The sequence below is a fragment of the Haliaeetus albicilla genome, chromosome 15, assembly GCF_947461875.1.
Source record: "Haliaeetus albicilla chromosome 15, bHalAlb1.1, whole genome shotgun sequence".
In the NCBI taxonomy this organism is placed as follows: domain Eukaryota; kingdom Metazoa; phylum Chordata; class Aves; order Accipitriformes; family Accipitridae; genus Haliaeetus; species Haliaeetus albicilla.
In genome coordinates this window covers 8,326,739-8,347,574 of record NC_091497.1, presented here as the reverse complement: position 1 = coordinate 8,347,574, position 20,836 = coordinate 8,326,739, and the positions used below count along the sequence as shown (strand labels likewise).

At 34.8% G+C, this 20,836-nt stretch overlaps 1 protein-coding gene across 1 annotated transcript in view; it reads right to left on the bottom strand.

Moving 5' to 3' along the window:
- UGGT2 (UDP-glucose glycoprotein glucosyltransferase 2) overlaps positions 1-20,836 on the bottom strand; it is an 88,311-nt gene that overhangs the window by 17,345 nt on the left and 50,130 nt on the right. The window contains exons 21-29 of the mRNA XM_069802453.1: positions 18,157-18,363; positions 16,676-16,807; positions 14,594-14,721; positions 12,878-12,973; positions 11,027-11,129; positions 6,051-6,130; positions 4,156-4,345; positions 3,112-3,270; positions 1,863-1,948 (exon numbers count right to left, since the gene is read on the bottom strand). Coding sequence (XP_069658554.1) covers positions 1,863-1,948; positions 3,112-3,270; positions 4,156-4,345; positions 6,051-6,130; positions 11,027-11,129; positions 12,878-12,973; positions 14,594-14,721; positions 16,676-16,807; positions 18,157-18,363 — 1,181 coding nt within the window. The remainder of the gene's footprint in view (positions 1-1,862; positions 1,949-3,111; positions 3,271-4,155; positions 4,346-6,050; positions 6,131-11,026; positions 11,130-12,877; positions 12,974-14,593; positions 14,722-16,675; positions 16,808-18,156; positions 18,364-20,836) is intronic.

Below are 20,836 nucleotides of genomic sequence, written 5' to 3'. Positions count from 1 at the left end.
AGGATATGACTAGTACATGAGGATGGAGAATATACTGCAATACCTCTTGGCAAAATTCCATCCTGTCAAATAGTTGCTTGAGTTCTGATAGCAATTTGATAATATTAATATCAGTAAAAGTAGTATCAAAGATCCTGGCACAGCCTCCAAAACATACTTTATCTGTTGTACTCTAAGCCTACGGCTTGTCATAATTAAATGAAATAAACACTATTGTTTAGATTCCTCATCAGGTATTAATTTTACATAACTTAGCTGAGCTCAATTAAGCTCATTTGTATTACTTCTTAGGGAAAACCAGTAATCTTAAAAAACAGCAGATGATTTAAGTTTCCTTTGATCCAGCCTAGAATGTAAAGTGGTTTTGTTTCATTCTTTAATTCAACTATAGCTCATTACCTTATTTTTTTTAACCATGATATCTTTCATAAATCACTTTATATATCTTAAGAATTGAATGTTAAATTACACAAATGATATAGCTACAGCTGGTGGAGATTAAGTGAACTTCTTAGGATAAAGACTATGTTTTTCCACTTTTTCAAAAGATTATGAGTAGTTTCTGGAAAAAAAAAATAAATTGAAAATTGCAAAGAAATAGAATGAACCTAATATCCCATTAGCATTTCTTCCTGTAACACTGAAATTGATCCATTAACTAAATATTCAAAACAGCAAAGATGTTCATCAATTTTTTTAATACTAGCTGAAGACTAAACATCATATGGAACTATGTGTTCCTGAACTCCAAATAATAATAAATATTTTATAAGGAACAGACCTGTTTCAGCCCACAGAATTATGGGGCAAGGGGGAGGGGAGGAGGAATTAAAGCTCAAATAAAATAAGGCAATACCGTTCCTCTAGAACAGATCGGATCCAAAGCTTCAAGAGGAAGCCCTCATATGCTACAGATCTATAGAGTTACATAAAACATGAGAAAATAAATTATTCTTCCAAGGAATAGTTGGAATGATGGCTAGCATATGTTCCTCATATGACAATTGACCATGGTAATTACAGATCTATAAAGCCATATAGGTGGCAACTAAATGCCAGTTACTGGAGTACAACGTGACTTCTCTCAATGTACAGGGCGTTCTCCCAAGAGAGAGAAATGTGGCACAGTCAACATGCAGCCAGGGTACAGCACTGAAGGGTGCTTCTGCATCCTAAGGTGAAGGTGTAACCACAGTGATTCTTAGATGACTAAGAAACACTCAGAATTAACCAAAGGAAAAAAGCCTAGAACTGAAATGAATATAATGCTCCTGTTAAAAAAAAAGATGCCACCCATCAGTAACACTGCATTCAGAGGCAACCTTAGGGCTGAAAAAAATTATGAGGGAGAAATTTATGGCACTTCTTCCAGCTGATCGAGACACTGGTGGAGAGCTAGCAATGCTCCAGTGGACATATTCTTGGAATTGCACGTTAAGTATGTTGGGAATTGCAAAATATTAATCAACAAAACCATGAGTGACATTCCTACAGAATTTGGTGCAAGCAGTTGCATGATAATGCTAACCATGCGTGGAACTGGCAGGGCGAGTGTCTGGTAGCTGTGTAGCTGTATAGTAAGAGACTTTGCTAGCATCAAGTCTAGCTGAGCAGCTTAGGCTTATTATGTATTAACATATCCAAATGCCTTCAAGAACACACAAAGCAATCAAACAACAACTTACACTATCAGGAAATAAGGTATCTCTTAAAAATCATCTTTAAATCATCATTTGCTTCTTGTTCTATTTTTTCATGCTTTTTTTGCTCATTTTCCTTCAGTACTGTCAGATCTTTTAAAAATATGTTGCACTTTCAGATTCATTTCTAAGTATGTTTCCAAAAGATGGATTAATACTTACGAAAAAACCTGATAAATCTCTTCGGATCTTCCTTTACGCAGTCTCAGTGTCCAAGCACCTGGATTTGCTTTCAGCTGAAAATATCCCTATGAAAAAAAGGAAAGATAGGCACTTTCAGAATCCACCACGTACATATACAAAAATCAGCTGTCCAACATTTGGTACTGCAGCCCAGGTTAGTAACTATTAGCTGCTCTCATACTAGCCCTGAAAGAAGTATGGCAGTGATGCAACCAACTACCACCTTTCTTGTATGTCCATATTAATGTCTTTTAGTGCCTCATTTGTTTCTAGCTCAATTTGAGTTGTATACAAAATGTCCACCTAGAACAGCAAGGAAGTGAGCTGTAAAGAAATAAATTATTTAAACTGACCCTAAACTGAAAAGCTTCTTTGAAACTTAAAATTTTTGTCTGCAACAACTTTCCAAGCCAACACAGCTCCTTCCCAATTTAGGAACACTGCAGATAGCTATCACCCTGGGAAAGCCAGACGAAGCAAGCTTTGGAATGCGAAGAATCATTAGAAGTTTAATCATGTTGAACATCATCTACTGTTGAGATCGTATTCAGTACTTGTATAAAAATCAAAGATTCACAGTTTATTAGGCATTTTATTCCTTGTGATAAAGTATTTACAGAGAACAGCAGATAGGTAACAGACCTTATTCATCAAAATCTTTCCTTTTCAAATTACCTTAGCTAAAGAAAAGAAACATTTCACTTCAGAAATCATAAGACCGGCTCTACAGACTGCTAAATCAAAAAATAATTACTTTGGATCACCAGAGGAATTCCTGGGTGTGGCTTTGTCCCACAGAGGCTTTAAGCACTTAACTGAAGCATCTAAAATAGGAGCCTTCTTTTACCCAGATCATTGTATAACAAAAAAGGTTATTTAATCAGAATGTGATTCATACCTTAGATTTATCAGTGGAATCTCCATCTGAATATAACTACCTCCTACCATCTACTCAAGGCAATTAGGCTCCAAGTTTAGGCACTTCAGATTAGAGTCTAAAATTAGGCTATATCCAAACCTATATTGGCTCAGAAGAGGAGCAGGGGAAAGCTCAGCAAATTAGAGATGCACATCTTTTGTAGATGGCCTCAAATCCAGGATGCTCCTGTTACTTTTAGCATTACTAAGCTTGCAACACAGAGAAATGGATTTAAAGGGCAAGAAGCTCATAAAGAATTCTCATGAAGAGCGTGCAATTGTAACAACTATTTCTGTACTTAATACTTACCAGGTTGGCCATCACAATAGTATCAACCATGACAGGATTATTCTTTGTGCCCAGAGTGAACTGTAACCCTCGAGGAGGTTGTCCAGTTGTCACATCAAAGCAATGTCCTTCAAGCAATATATATTCTAGTTCATATTCTGCTATAACCGTCCCTTTTATCTGCAGAAGGAACATTTAATCAATAAATTATGTAATTTAACTATGTGGGAAAAGCAACACATTACAATGGCAAACATGTTGTGTGGGATTTACCGCAACTAAATTCAACTGTCAAAAAAAAAAAAAAAAAAAAAGAGAAAGGCACTTCCAGAAGGAACTTCACTCTATTTTATAAGAGGTATCCAAGATAAAGAGCATGAATCACTGTCTGGAGGGACCTTCTCTCCATTGACTATTGAGGAAGCTGAGGCATCTCAGCTTTGGTAAGGAAAATCTCAACCTTTATTTTCACAACACACCTTCCAAATATATAGCTTCAGTCTATCAAACACCCTCAATATTTTGCGCAAGCTTAGTGACTGAAACAAATCTAGTGACTTTGAAGCTGAGGGATTAAAAATATAATTAAAAAATTGTGAACTAAAAAAGGGTCAAATATATTTTAATCTCTATTAATAAACATCCATATATTCAGGTTTATTTGAAGATATAACTAGGTTAATCCTATTACTACCAAAAATATAAAAAAACCCAAGAGAAATAGATAATTCAGAATCCTTTAATTTCTTTATTTTTATCTCAAAAAATTTCTGTAAACATTATAAAGCTCAACATAGCAGATAAATTGCTTTTACTTGTACTCTGCATTCTGATTTTTTCCTGTTTCATTGCTTTCTTTTAAGACTTGCCTTTTTTTTTTAAAGTACAAGAGTATGTGAAAAAAAAGATGATGAAAATAAAAGTGGTAAAATACTGACTAAATAAACAATTACCACAGAAAATATTTCTGGAAAACAGACACAAAAAATCTCACAATATTTCCATTTCCCTCTTGAGGTAGAAGGTCCAACACAAGTTGTATAATGTTTACAAATGATTACTTACATCCTGTAAATGAATATTATCTAGATCACAGGAACTTTTTACTGCTTCGACCAACCAGCTTTCAGGAGTGATCATGTTCAGAGTCAAAAGAGGTGATTCTGGCAATTCTAGGAATTTTGCCACAGGTTCAGAAGGAAGGTGCTTGTTGATCCCATAAGTTAATTCTGGTTCCAGAACAAAACGATAGAAGCTGTTGAAAAAGAAATGTTAAAAAAACCCACAAAACATTTACTTAAGGATGAAGTTCCAAACATTAAGTTCTTCTAAAATACCTTAAAATATAATATAGTAAATGTTTACCAAATTAATGATGTTTGGAGACACAGTATCTCCCTATTCTTTTGCAATACTGTCAGACAATACCTATAGCATCTCAAATGAACTAGTAAATGAACGCAGATCTATTTGCTTTTGATAATTTTTAGCTGTGAAAGTGCATAGTTCCCATTAACATTCTAAATGGCTGCGAAGGTGAATACCCAAGAGGTGCACCTAAACATCTGGACTGTGAACTGCCTCGAATTCTCAGAATCTGTATCCCTAAACTAAGCAGAAGGATTAATCTCTGCTGGAAGAAAAGAGTCTTTGGGAACAGCTCCTGACACTAGCAGCAGCAAAGACAGAGAGCAGAGGAAAGGAGGGGTCTTCAGCTCTTATCACATTATTCCTCTTCAGCTCTCTTATCACATTTATTCAACAGGTCAAAGTGCCTTGCAACAACAAAATAATGACGATTTTCTTCCTTCCACTACTGATATGCAACAAAATGAGAATAATCAGAGCAGAGAAAGAAGAACACTGAAGATGGAGAGTGAAAGCAGCAAGCAATGACCGCTTCATGGGGGCGGGGGGGTGGGGGGAAGGACATTTAATTACTATGAAAAGTAAAAAGGTAGGAAAGTCTGTACCCATCTGGAGGAATACAATTTTCCCACAAAGTATTTGGGCTAGTATATGGATGCATTTCATATGAAACCATTGCTGCAAGAAAAATACAACCTGTCTGCAGGGCAGATGCCAGAACACTTCTTCCTCTCACCTCTTCCAAGCACAGGGAAAGAGCCAGGCACTAACACCTGCAAAGTGCCTAGCTTTAAAAGCGATCATGACAATGTTCACACAAGATACTCAGAAGATTGATGATTAAGACACTCTCTTGCAGTATAAGAGGTGTGAGTTCAATTCCTCTCAAATCGAATAGAAACTAAGGACTTCTGTTTTGTGGCCAAGTGATTTATTCTCTAGTCTGCTGGCTAAAGGGCAGGCACTACCACCGGCCTCTCTCATAATAAGATTATAGGTAAGATATCTGCCAAAAGGATGGCAGTGCTTAAACACTTCTCTTAGAGGGAAAGGAATCCTCTCTGGGGAATTCACTTCAATGTAAACATCTATAACTGAAGCTTCAGTTTAAGGCAGGTACTTTCAGGGTATAATATTCTTAAATTATAACAAGATCTAAAATGCAGACTGTACATTTACTCAGATGAATTTCATTTTTAAGTTAAGTGTACTTAATCTGTAAAATTCATTACAGAGACAGTGGGCTGTAAGCAGCGACCAAGTTAGGCAGACAATCTCCCTCTGCAAGTTTTCATAGGCATGAAAGACTCTCCACTGATTTCTCTAAGGATTGTTTATGAGAGGTGGATTTGATGAACTAAATCACTTCCCTGTGATCCCATGCTTGACACCTTAGAAGTAGAATTTTTCTCTAGACAAGTGCAAACTGCTTAGGTAATATGCAACTTACATTCAAAGAAAATAACTAATGCAACAAAGGTATCCAGAAACACTAACCACTGTTTAGTTTTTAAGGGAATATAAACTGTTAAGGCTGTTTTTCCAAACCAAGCAAGATCGTATACTTGTAAGAAAAGCTATGAACTACTTACCTCTTCAGTGGCACTTCTGACAGCTTAGATCTGCAGTTCAAAAACAACCTGAGTTTCACATTGATAATGTCTTTGAGTACCTACAGGAAAAAAAAAAAAAAAATCTCTGTAAAAATGGTTCTTGGCAATCACCAAACTTTGAAAATAAGCCAAAGTTATCCTTGTGACATCCTGTCATTTCTCAAGCTTGAGTACAAATCTCAAACATTTTAAAGTTCTAAATATATCTATATATTAAGGGATGTTGTCAGATATTCCAAATAAAGATTTGACCTTTTCTAAAACTGCATGATTTAGCACATGATATTCTTGATAGTCAAAATGTTAACGTTTTCTCCTAGTGATGCAGTTTTTTAAAGAGCAGCTATTCCCATTTTCCAATGCTTGAGTAAATTATCACCTTTCTTATATTGTGTTTTCTAGATTTTAAAGCACTTGAAAGTATGTACATGTCTTTTAGTCAATAAGCAATCTTAAAACAATGACTTTCACTCTCATTAAAATAGTCGTATACAGTAAATTGTTGAATATAGTAAAGCTCAGAGAATTATTTTAATACTTAATTACTTAATAATTTTAAATGTCAGCAGTAGATTAATGATGTATTAAACTATTCAATCAACTTCAAAACATTCCAGTAAGTTAAAATACTTCTTCCTCAGTTTCTTCATCTGTTCATTTCTAAAATACTGATTTTTCTGGATGCTGTTATATAGGAACCATATATTAGGACAGTATTTTCTTCTTATTTTTGTAAGCAATCTATTTTGTTTAAAGTTATTAATTTCTTTAAAGCATTCTTAAAAACCTTTACCAAGTTATCTTGATTTCTGTGGTTTCTGATCCAAAGTGCTTATTTGAAAGCATAAAGCCGCTGTCTCCTTTATGGGTATTATTAGAAAAGCAAGTAAGATATTAAAGCTAAGTTAAAATACTGATACCACTAAGGCTAAAATGTAAACTAAGCAAGACATTGGTCATCCTTATATCTCTCTTTTATTATAACCATTTCTTTCTTTCCTCAGTTCAACCCATGGCTACACATATTCTTTACTACAGTGCTACAACTTCACATAGTCCTATGGACCTGTTCTGCTTCTAGTTTCTCAGTCTCGTCCTTTATGTCACGTGAATACCATCACTGAAAAACTATTGAGCAAAAAATAAAGACTAGGGAGTGGCATAAGGGTGAGAACAAGTGAAGAAGCAGGAAACAAGAACCCAACAGCACTGGAAGCATAAGAAGGGCAAGTATTACGTGACATGAGCTCAAGACCACCAAAATCAAAACAGATATCAAAGTGACTCAAGTATGTATCTATCATTCAGAATAAAAAGCATTTGTAACCAGTGCTAACTGGTCTCCTCTACTAAAACATACCCAGAATTTTCAACATCAAAGAAAACAATTTCTCACATAAAGATGTAGCATCCACAATGATGCAAACCTGTATTGGAGTATACCTTCAAACAAGACAAAAACCTCATCCCATTAGTAAGAATGATACTTCAGCAATCTGTATTGATAGGTTGTTGTGTGTAGAATGAAATGATCTTGAAAAAGACTGAGGTATCATCCCAAATCATCAGCTGACCGTGAAATTTAGTATAATATCATAGCCAAAAGAATAATGCCATTCTTAATTAACATTTCAAAGGAATTTAAATAGGAAATGACAAGGAAGACAAGAATGCATTATCCCTGTGTTTTGCAACAATGCAACTTCTGGAATACTGAATTTGGTTCTGTTATTTAGGGCTTATGAGGACACCAAAAGCCAGAGCATTCAAGTCGACACATGAAAATGGTTACAAGATTGGAAAGCCTCTTTTATAGCAGGGTATTTGAAGAGTTCAGTCTGTTTACTTTAAATCAGAAAATCCAAAGAAGAGCATGGAAATGTAGTTCAGGGAGTATTTCATACTGTAAAAAATGGCTGAATTATTTTAGTTTACTAGGGTTGAAAATTATTTAAGAGCAAGTTTTATTTTGCATGTTCAGTCACTTTGCAAAACACTTACTGTAAGTTACCACAACTCATCTGAAAAGCATTAACTCACTAAACCACGATTATTCAACCAATCACTTGGAATTGTTTGTGAACATCACCACAATAGAAAGCATCTACACTGAAAACAAACTCTTATAATAGAATCTTCAACAGAACTGACAATATGATGAGAAAATGAATACTTAGAGCATGGAGGCTAAATAAAAATCTACAGTTCCAAGTCTGAGTTTAACAGTCAGGTTAATTAGCCACTGGAAAAACTCAGTAGGAGCTGTGATCATATTTAAATTAGGATTAGGTTAAAAAAAAATGATTCTACTTCAAATGCTAATCGATAAGAAGTAGTCCTATGACCGGTGTTATATAGGAAATCAGACTAGATTGTCCAAAGGGGTTCCTTCAGAGATTCCTATCACTTCAGGGATAGAATAAGAGTTTCTGAAGACAGAATGAACAAAGGAAAAAAAGGCAAAAGATAATTGATAGGAAAAAAGAAAAGGTTTGATTTTTGTCTCCACATTTTTGAGTTGACAGTTACTGGAACAAGAAAAAAAAAACCAAACCAACCCATAGATGATCCTAAGAGTTACATACTACTGGAGTAAAGCAGTTGGCTAGGGGACATGTAGTTTGTTCAGTGGCACCATGTATAATATTTTTTTCAGCTGGTTTTGGTGAATCATGAGGATAAAAACCCAGCTCTTCAATTTTGTCCTCATTTTTACAGGAAGGAATTTCTACTTTTTTCACATCACCTTAGGGACCACCTTCATAACTCTAGGACTAGTTAGCTGTTCCATGTATTCTGCTGAGAACTGATGTGGTCCAACCCTGGTCAAGTTATGGCTAGTGTTTAAAGATATACTGTAGGCAGTGACTGTTGCTTTGTCTGGAAATACTCGATGCTGAAGTCTATGACAAAACTTTTTGAAAAAGCAAAAACATGAGTTATATGGAAAGTTCTACCTGCCTCCCTCTGGAGAGGATATAGAGCAGTTCTTACGATACAATCCAGTATTTATTTTAAAACCAGATAAAAGCCTTGGCTCTGCTCTCATCCATGCTCTGACTCATACCTTGCCTCTGTCCTTAAACTGCCACTTTCTCAGACTAGGCAGTAAAGTTTAGATTAGTTTACCTACAGCTGTTTACACCTTCTCAATTTCAATTCCATTTAACATAAGCTACATTTTGTTTATATTTTTTTTTAAGAGTTTACCAAAAGATTTCTTCGAAGTGACTATTAAGTGTCACAAAGTAATATAATAGCATGCTTTCACCAGGGTAAAAAAAAAATCATAACGTGGCCATATTCAATATGGACTGGGGCAAGAATCATGTGCTTTGCTGTGGTAGTTACTACACAAATTCTGCACCATGAATAGCTACCATTCCAATATACTTGGCACTAATCCAATTATGTTATTCAATAAAAGATCCTTTAAATATAAATACATCCCAGTGCTTAAAGTTTACAGTATTTAAGTCACCTATATATAGCAAGATAATCAGAAAGGCATCCATTTAGGAACTTTGAGTTTGGGGCTTGCTGTATATGTATGCAAGTTTCGTCTCTACAGCAGGAGGTGGTGGCTTTCCACATAATTAGATGTATCTTTTTTGTTTTAATTTTCAGGTTATTTTATTTTTCATTTTAAAAAAATAATTTTTAAAAAAGTTTCATCTACATTAAAATATTTCTGATTTTAGTGTCAACAGCATTTCATTATTCTGTCCTAAGGGGTGGCTTCTTGAATAAAACTATAGCTCCTAAATATCAAGTAGGATCTGCGATGGCTGAACAGCTTGGTATACCATGGGAGTCATTTGCCTAGGCATGCATTAGGGAAGATATTGCTCATTAGGGAGCTTGTTGCGCTAGGAGGAATGGAGGCTTCTGGTCTGAGCTACAAGATCCTTGATGCAACTTACCATAATATGACCTTCTGGCTGAATGGAGAGAGTTTCCAGTCAATTCCAAAATGAAAATATTTTCATTTGGTAATATCAAGCTTTCATTTTAAATGAGAATGGTGAAATGAAAGATCTGGTTCTAGAGAAAAGCTAGTATTTCAGAGTCTTGAAATATCAGAATTTTCATGAATTTTTTTAATGTTTTACTTTGCTTCACTATTATGTATGAAGAGTGAGTGGATGCTTCAACATTTGATACAAAAGGCATAAAAGGGTATGAAAATGGGAGGGGAAAAAGCAATGTAAGAATTTATGAAACTTTCATAATTACTGCAGAGAAAAAGATAAAACAGGATGCTGCAAAAATCAAGTTACAGGCTTCAGAATTGTAACAGACCATAAAGAGAAGACAAAATTTACATTTTTATGGGAAACTATAAAGGAACCTGAGGTAGAGTGATATTCTGCAGCTAGTGAAAAAAGAAAATCATTTTAGGAGCTATGTTTTTAGGACAGTTTCTCTTTAGATGATCAATAGCTACACACAGTGGAAGACTTCTAGATATACTTGGTAGCATTAATCAACTGAGAAATACCCTTCCAAGAGCTGAAAGGTTTATAGTCCAATCTTCTTATGATGATATTACGGGTCAGATTTAGACCACCTCATTTAGGTACCTTGGAAAACTAAGGTTATTTGGTTTAATGGAAAGAAGCATATGCCTCTTATTTGAGATGGGAGATCCCTTCCCTCTATATTACGCAGGCGATCTCTTCCTTTCCTCCTATTGACTATAAAGAGCATTTATGGACTCACTTTTAAGAGGACTGGTTCATGGGGTATCTGAATTTTAATTGCAAATAAGGTACTTAAAATGAAGAATTAGAACATTCCCAACTTTTTAATATGAATTTAAATAACTAAATATATATTTTAAAAAAATAACTGAATTTTGTTTACCCCTTTACTACACTGTACCTAGAAATTAGAAAGTCTAGTAAAAGTTAAACTACAAATATGCAAATTATAAGAAATTACCACCATCTTACAATCAATAAATGAGCCATCTTCTGTGCCTCCCTTGTCAATGGATCCACAATAGCAATAACATCATAGAATGGTTCATTCTGTTGGGGATCAACTTTTACTACACTGTTAAAAAAAAAAATAACAAATGACATGAAAACTCTAAACTGAATTTGTGGAAATAAACATTTTTAGGCACAGATTAGTATTGTCAGAGGCACTTTAGATTTTACTGCTTATGAAGACATCTCCCTCATTTCAAGCAGTAATCATTATTGGTCCCTGTGATATCACTAGGAAAGCTAAACTTGAACAGCAATTAAAAATTTAGCATTAGTCTACGTAGTTCCATACTGGTTATTGGTTAAATACATGCCCCATAACAAAATTCATAAAATAAAAGGAAAACACACAGCAAAATCTTAAACATGGTCTTTTTGTCACTGGTCTACGGTTTCCTTCACCAATATCTAGAATAATCAGATTTGAGAAGTGCCGGCAGTGACACAATTTAAAAAAAAAACAGTGGGAAAAATGGCAACTCAGAAGAGTGAAACTTGATAGGATGGATTAGCTTTATGCATTCCAGAAAATAATTTAGTTTGATAAACTTGATTAGACTAAGAGTCAAGGAGATCCTAGTTAAAGTACTCTGGATCTAGAGGAAGGAAATGTTAGAAAACCTTATTTAAAAAAAAAAAAAATTAAAAAAAATTTTAAAAAATCATGTGCTGCAAATACACAAAATGGACTATCTGAATTTGGTTTCCACAAAAATATACCGTTAGTGAGTCAAACTCCCTCCAATATGGTAGCAGCATAATACTGACTGTTACTAGTATAACTTTGGAAAAGGTGTTAGCCACTTAAAACGGGCTACTACTGATTTTACTCCTTGTATTTTTAACAACAGGGCCAGCCCATCAGGTACAGCACACTAGAGTACCTTTACCAGTAAAAACAAGTAGGAATTTGGAAATAGCATTACAAAAATCTTTATTTTTATCATGGTTCTTGTGTTATCATATGTCCTTTTAAAAAATGTACCTGTCTGCTCCAGAAAGCTTGCCCCAGCTAAGCTTAAATTAAAACCAGCAACCGTTAGTATCCCATTACAAAGAGGACAGGATTCACAGATGCATATCTTGGTATTTTAGGTCTCATTCATTAACAATGACAACAAAAGACGATGCTTAGCGCATACTCACTTTCTAAATCTAGTATCAGAAACACAAGGAGCCAACATACAAGTAAGTACACTAAGGACAATAAACCTCTTAGCTGATGACAGTCTGTTCAGTTTTTCTTAAGGAATTAGGTGCCAATGAGCCCTATTAATTTGCATTTGAATATAATCTTGCTGTATTAGCTGTGCATTTAGTCGTGGTCAAGAATGACACTGCTAAGCAGCAAACTATTACACAGGTATAAGCACATGTATATTAGCCTTGACAATAGTACTCAAGATCCACAAACAGAAAAAGTTGTGCTAGGGTTTTCCACATTAATGAAAATTAAGGGGGGCTTCTTTTAGCTCTAATCCCTGAATAAACTTCTAATATTTTAGTAAATGTATGGTCTCCAAGTTTTCTAACTCCAGATCACCACTTCTATTCATACCAATTGTAATCACTCTTTTTTCAGCAAAGGGTAAGGTTGGAAAATCATTAGTTATTACTAATTAATTTATTAAGAGGGAAAGATGAATTACGCTAGGGCAGACGAACAGGTTGTTCATACAACCATGGAATCAACAACTTCTTTTAAAACTGGAATGCTTTCTGAGGTTTCCAAAGACCTTATGTAGTCATCAGTACATTCTAATTTTAATATGAAAGTACTGTAAGTGCATTATCATGACAGACAGAACTTACCTGTGCTGTTCTTTGAGTAATTCAGCATCTTGTCTATTCTCTGTTTTAGGCAAAGATGACAGTAGGGCATCTATTTTCATAATCAAATCACTGCCACTGTGTTAAATAAGGCACATATAATTTGTTTTTCATTAGAAAAGGAGTAAAACACTCAATTTTAATGTTTATCTGTCTGCATAAGGGATATTTAAAAAGCCTACATCCCAAACCTGCACTCTTTAAAATGATTATCACCTCGAAATTTGTAGCTTTGAGTAAAACCTGTAGCATGACAATGCCCAAGAACCATTACTGCCTTAGAGCTTGTGAACTGTACACTTCTTAATTTTAAGTGATGCAGAATTAGCAGAATTACCATTCAGCCTCACAGTTTGCATGGTACAATCTGCTGGCATTTATAGCTCTTTATTCCTTCTTTTTTTTTTTTTTTTCCAATTTTTCCCCTTTGTGACAACATCTAGGAACAGACATAAATGAACAAGTTTCAAGTTTATTTGGCCATATCTTTTAAATTTTTTTGGTATTTCTTACTGAAATTTCCTTAGAAACCTTAGTAGTTCTAATTCAGTGTCACTAGGTCTTATTATTTGATTAAACATGTTTTGCTTCTCACTAATCTCCTTGATATTTCTACTTCTCCTTAATTTTGTTTTTCTGATAGTTATTCTTTCAGTTGTGCCAGTCCTTCCAGATAACAGAAATGATACTCAGACACAGAAAGTCAATAGACATTGTAAAACTAATATAATTTTGCTCTCTGTACACAAACTGGATCCTTAGATTAAAAGCTGGCTGGAACTCATCTTTACACTTCTTCAATTAACAGATGTGTGAATGTTGTCTAGCAGGGTGTCAGAGCACCACATCTGCCCACACCTCTACAGGCTCCTTTTCTAATGATTCCCAAAGACAATGCCCTTTCTTACTTCAAATATCAATACTCGGATATTACTGTGGTTTTAAGATGCACTGCATTTTATCAAGCTTATTATTATTCTTTATAATTACTCTTAAGTAAACAAAAGCTAGTAGGAATTGTTTACAGTTAGCTGTACCCATCTCTTGGTTGTAAGTACAGTGAAAGTAGATAAAAGTAATTTAGCAGAGCTGCACACATGTTATGAAGCAAGTTGGAGAGGATATGATTTTATGGACATGCAGTGATCTCTTATGCTTTAGCCTCATCACACATATGACCAATGATAAAAGGGTGCATGTCTCCTGAATAACACAGGGTGCCTTTTTTTCTGTTCTGTGCTTAATGACGAGGTAGTAAAGAGGCTGTCAGCAGCAGGGTAAATGCAGTTGAAACCCAGCATATACAGTGGAAAACTATGTTAAATAGCATAATTAGCCAAACATAAAGGTGATACAAAGTTTAGCAGATGTGTCATTTCTTCTAGAAAATAGGGCAAGGGTTTGAGTATGTAAGTATACCAAGTCTGTCAGGGAAATGCTAAAAAGGAAATGAAGGACAGTTAAACTTGTCTAAGTAGAAGTACTCAGATGCTAAGAGCACAGCAAATATATAGCATGCAAACAACAAACACTTTAAGTGCATGTAGAGTGTATATATATGAGTATATAGTATGAAGAGTACTATGACTATATATTTGAATCTTCATTCATATTTCCCATGCAGAAGGATTATTAATTTGTCACAGACAATAAACAAGGCAGTATATCATAAAGTCTCAAAATGCAAAAGAATTTTACCTTTTACTACTGCCTCCCATCTCTTTGACAATAGCTTTAATCTTCTCTGCTGAGGTACTGTATGTTATTTTTTCCAACAAATTAAAGTCTTCTGCATAGAATTCATTTTCATCTAAAGGACCCAGTACCTTAGATAGAGAAAACATGTTACTAAGCGTAGAATGTCCAATAATGTTTCTTCTGTAAGCAAATATATACTAATATTTTAAATGGATGCACAATATTCAATATGCAACCCCTAGCCCTATATACTTTAGTATTATTAACTATATAGTACTAAACTGTATAGTAACTATGCAGGATTATGTTTTTACAGTTATGTATTTACAGTTAATTATCAATCACAAAGAACAGCTGCAATGGAAATATCCATATTTTTCATTATACATACCTATGTAAAGGCATACACTATTTAGAAATAAGAAATATAAATTTAAGAAAAAGCTCTGTTAGGTACATTATTTTAAACTAAAATTCAAATTACTATCTGCCTACTGCACTCTTTAGTTGTTTAATTCTGTGAACACATTCTTAAACTTCTCACGGCTTCTCGGATGAAGCAGAATGGATAGAAAAGAAGAAAAGAGCAAAGGATAAGAAATGCAGGATATCCAGAGGCAAGAAACAGAACTAGTACATTTTTTTGGTGTCTGAAAGAAAAGAAGATGCCTTGAAGTCCCAGAAAATAGATTTGAGGATGATGTTTGGATTTCCTATTCATAGCCTACCAAGCTAAACTGACCCAAGTCAACTTCAAGAGCCTATAGGACTCCCAGGATGTAGAATGTCATGATGTAAGTTTGGTTAATTCAACTGCTTCCTAGAAATGAGAGGTTACCTAACAAAATTCCACTTTTGAATTTTTTATTAATATTAATGATGCATGAGATAGAAAAACTATAGTGTGATTATGAAATACCATGCTACTTTTGTAGAAGTCATAACTAGAAAAAAAGATTTGCTCATAAAAACAAAACTTCAGTGCTGAAACAGCAAGGATACAAATGAAGAATATCCCATGTCTTTTTTAAAAGTAATCTTTTAAAGTGAAAACAAACTTTTAGATAGATGAATATATATTATCAACTTTTTCCAAGTATTTTTAAGAAACGCATTTCCTCAAAACTTAAAAGATTACATTATTTGAGCTTTTTTAGGCATGGAAAACAGTAATAACCATTTATAAAATAACATTGCATATTTAGTTGGGGGGAGCTTGACACACAAAAGCCAACACAATTCTTCTGTGCTTCATCAACAAAAAAAACTTTCCATGGGTTCATTAGTGGTATTTTAGTTGTATCTCAGAAGCCATTTAGGATGCACAAGAGTAACTAAGAACACAATTTTAAAAGAGTTTCCAGTAATGAGATGCCAACATAGTATCTCTGTTTCTTTCTAATGGTGGAGCAATAAATAGAAAATAGAAAAGAGTTAACTCAGAGTAGTTTGTATAAATTGTATTTGTAATGTAATGTATTGACTGTCATTAACAAATACTAAATATTGACCCCAATATTGTATTTTTTAATCACAGTTCCTCTATAGCCACCCCGTAATTAAGGGTATTGGTTCAGAATATATATACAAGAAATTGAAACAAAAAAACTACTACACTTTTATTTGAACAATAAGAATTAGGATTACAGAACAATTTAATATTTATAAACAATTTGGGGGTTTAGAGCTTGAAATACTACCCTAGTCAGTGTAATTTATTTTTTATTATATATGCAGTAGTTTATCCTATCCCAAATGTGTAAAATATAGGTAACTTCAGGATCAAAATTTATTAATATCTTTAATCATACTTCAAATATTAACCTATTTAGACAATTTTGGCAGATTAACTCTTAAATAGCTGTGGAAATGACATACATACATAGTAGCTTCAATGGAATGGAGCTAATAACCAAATTAGAAGTAAAACAAAAAACAAGGCAAACATTCATACCATTCTCTAACAACAGGCTGAGTGAGTGGGAAATAAATGTAATGCATTTTCTTTAGCTTGAAGCTGAAGTTCCAGGAAGTGAAACACACCTACAAGAAGACTGAGAGATGACTTAATTTCTTTCTTACCCTGCCATTGCTCATAACAGCCATTTGCCCTGGAAGCAGCTTAAGAACCTCCTGGCAGAACATCTGGTGGGTTTTAATTAAATCCAGTCCTAAAGTGTTGTACTTCTTCTCAAAAGTATCATCATCCATTCCCTAAAGCAAAGGTAAAGCATGAGATGGTGGAATGATTCAGCAAAAATAAATTTTGTAACAGCTGAGGTAATCAAAGATTTTCTTCAAGTTACATGGTAGCCAAAAATCAAAACAGCAACCTCAGCTTCAGTTAAGTAGGTGACTGTTGGTGTGGAGCCATGGTCTCCCAACTAGCTAGTGTGCAGGTTTTACCCTCGGGCAACTGTGAATAACCATGAGATGAAAGCTGAGCCTGAGGTTAAGCACTTTTTCTATGATCCAGCACACAACTGCATGAAAAATAACATTCTCTGTTAACAACTGAACTATATTCTCACTTTTAGGAAAAAGATATAAAAAAATCCATAATACTCTAAAAACCTAACAGTCATTTTAATGTGGTCATTGGATACAGCTTAAACATGTTTTAGGGAAACTAACATCATCCCGTAAGATACATAACAAATCTATGTTCAAAGTGGGAAAAAAATGCTGGAACTTTGCCATGCTTACAATGGCACTGTGCCTCACCTGTCAAAATTATCCTCCTATATTGAACTCCACTGATAGGTATTTCTGCATTAGAAATGTACAGGCCAAGCAAACAGCTTCATTCAGACACAATTAATATAACAAAATAAATTAGTAACATGCATACACTGCTTAATTAGCTACCTTTATGTCTTTCAAAAATTTATTAGACAATGAAATAAGAGGATGACCCAAACCAGCTAATTAATTTTCCAGTACGGTGCCAGAGAGTTCTCTTAGTCTTCCAAATCTTCCTATTTAAAAGTACTACAATTTACAGCCCCTTCTAAAACAAAAACTGTAGATTGCAGCTGTTATTTGATAACTCGGCTCCACTCTACGTGTGAACTTTGAAATCAGCAACATTTGTATTTTAAACCAATGAATTTTCATAGAAACACAACAGAAAATGTTGGTCAGAAGTATACAATGCTCGTTAACCTCAACAGCTTCAGTCTGTGTCTGCTCACAACCACAACAGCACAGTAAAAAAAAAAGTTACTTCTGAAGTCTTAATTCTTGACAAATATTAATACTGTAATTTTAATTAATAGATACCTATGTAAAAAAAACAACTGACAATTAAAAATTAAACTATTTTGTCTCAATAATCCAGTATCCATACTCTGTATTTTTGCAGTACTCTTGTATTTTCTTCCCTTATTTTAAAGAAATACTCTATTCTTCCATCACAGAAAAGTTGTCAAAAATCCAAATCTGCTTGAGCAGAAACTGTATAACGGTTATAAACTTCATATCATTTGGCCACACACTGTTACTCTCAACACCAATAAAATATATGTAAAATGAAAAGGTAGTCTAATTTAGTTTGCACTCACTGGGATGAGGAACTTAGCAATTTTAGTTCCAGCAGCAAGGGATTTTGCTGTCTCTTCCTTACTGAGTTTACTTAGGAAACTTTTTAAGTTGCTGCTGTTTTGGGTTAGAAAAGCGGTCAAAATTCCTCTTGCAATGGCTGTGTTATCTTCATTTATTTTTGATGAAGGATTGTTCAAAATCCCAACACGTATATGACTGCTTGTTTTCTGCAAAGAAAAATACAGAATAATACACAATTTTACGGTTCCATCTGCTGTTACCTCATGTATTCATACCTATTATAACTCTTCTGAAATGCCCTTAAGTATTTAATTTTTCGCAGCTATTTGTCTTTAGAACATCAATACCTAATCCAGAACTTCAACTAGGAGTAAAAATGTTATTAGCAAGGATTTACCTATTCTGTAATACATATTTTAAATAGATTTTTTTTTTAATAGAACAATTGCCTTTGAGCATTCTGCAGAAGTATATTTTTAACAAAAGACATACACAAGTGTTCATTTACAGACTTCAGAACTGGCTTTGTAGATGTATTTCTATTTTTCAAAAACCATCAAACTAAGCATAAAATAAATACAAGAAAAATTATCCACTTATCACGTTAATCTTAATCAGCAGGAAAGTCTTTCACTTGCTAAAATCAGTGATGCCACTTAAATTTTACTAGAGAGAGTGATGATTCTAAGGCAGGATCAAATAGCATCACTAACCGAAGAAAAGGTAAATGGACTCTATTGCAGTAGAGAATAGAAAAATAAGGAATGAAATCACTGGTATTCAACATATTTAAACAGCAAACTTTAAATTGCAGCCCTTGAGAAATGTTTTGTTAAAACACTTATTTGAAAAGCTTGAAAATGCGTGCTTTAAACTGTTCCTGAGAAGTGTGCTCTCGCTGGAAAGAAGACATTAGGAGATACCATGGCAACCCAGTCAAGGGAAGTTCTTATTCTTCTCGGTACTTGTGAGGTTGCACTTGGACTGCTGTGCCTGGTTTTGGTCTCCCCGGTGCGGTAAGGATGTTGAGATGCTGGACAGGCTTCAGCAAAGGGCTACCAAGATGGTCAGAGGCCAACGAGGAGGCACTGAAGAAGCAGGGCTTGCTCAATCTGGCAAAGAGGAGCCTACAGAGAACCCTAAGAGCAACCACAACTGTTGAAGGGGGAGTGAAAAACATGACAGGGCCAAACTCTTCTTGGTAGCGGCAAAGAGTATAACAAAGGGTAACGGTCACAAATTTTGGCCTGGCAGGAAAAACTACTCTAGGAAGGCAGCGCAACACCAGAGCAAGTTGTCAAGGGATGGAGGGGATGGAGTCACTTCCTTGGAGGTTTTCAGGACTCCTTCAGACAAACCTACAGCTGACCTGATCTAATGATGGCAATAATCCCACTTTGAGTGGGAGGCTGAACTAGATGACCTCCAGAGGCCTCTTCCAGCTAAGACATCCCTAGTTTTTTTCAAATGAATTAAAAATATGTTAGTAGTTTTCAAAATATTATATATTAGCTGGAATAGTTGAAAGTGAGCTTCCTTCAGCCACCTCCCCTCCCAGATTCTTGCAAGCTTTTCTTCCAATGCTGATGGCAAGTCATGCACAAGAGGTGTCTGTCCCAGTTCTGCACCTATCAGAAATTCTACTAGACCCTGACCCGACAGACAAAAGGGACGGCAAAGGAGTAGAGAATCTCCATACAAATCAACTGACTTTAAAAAAAATTACTATGTTTTTGTCTTTTTGTCATGAAACTCGGAAATCACTAGACCAAGTAGTACATGAGGTTCGTCTACATCAAATCTATGAATTAGAATGAAGATAACCAATTAAACTGCTATTTTATAGAAGATACAACAGACCTTATTCAGAACGGCTTTTTCTAATGTTTTTCCTAAATTCTCTGCACTAACACATGGGGACTTGCCCAGTTCTCATGTCCTAGTTGGGAGTTATGGCATATCTTCCCTGCTGAAGTGGGGGGGGGGGGAATGAAACTACAGAGGGAATACACCTGTCAAGCTTGGGTCACAGATCTATCAGTCACATAAATGAAATGTATTCCTGTAACAAGGACTTGTACTGCATACTCTTCTTTGTGTTTTTTTAAGCCTCTTTTTAGGACACATTTGGTATCACACACTCCCTGCAACATACCAATTTTATAATTCCCTTAGAGCGGTTCCTGTTTCATTCCTGACTGGTAAACCTAGATGTTTTCCCAATTTCAGTCTAATTACTCTTCTAACCTCCCCAGAACTGAGGGGGGTTTTTTCTCATTCATATTCACGTGACATTCACTCATATACTTTAAATCCTATTATTAACACTGAAGAACTTAAAATTAAGCAAACTCCTAAGTGTGCATGAACCTCTTAGCATATTAAAATACACACACACACACAAAAAAAAAAAATCTATCTCAAAAGCATATAAACAATATGTGGAAAAATGGTCACTTCATGGCCACAGCTATGCCATACAATACAGGAGAACACTGCATAACGGTTCACACCAACAGGCATTATCTTAACTTCCCTGGCCAAGGTAACATGCTAGGTTACCTCATGGGAGAAGGTCTGTAATTAGGAAGAAATTCACCCTTTTAATGCACAGCGTCATAGTTTGTCTCCTGCGTCAGGAGTCCACGAACCAAATGATCATTTATAGGCCTGTAAGAT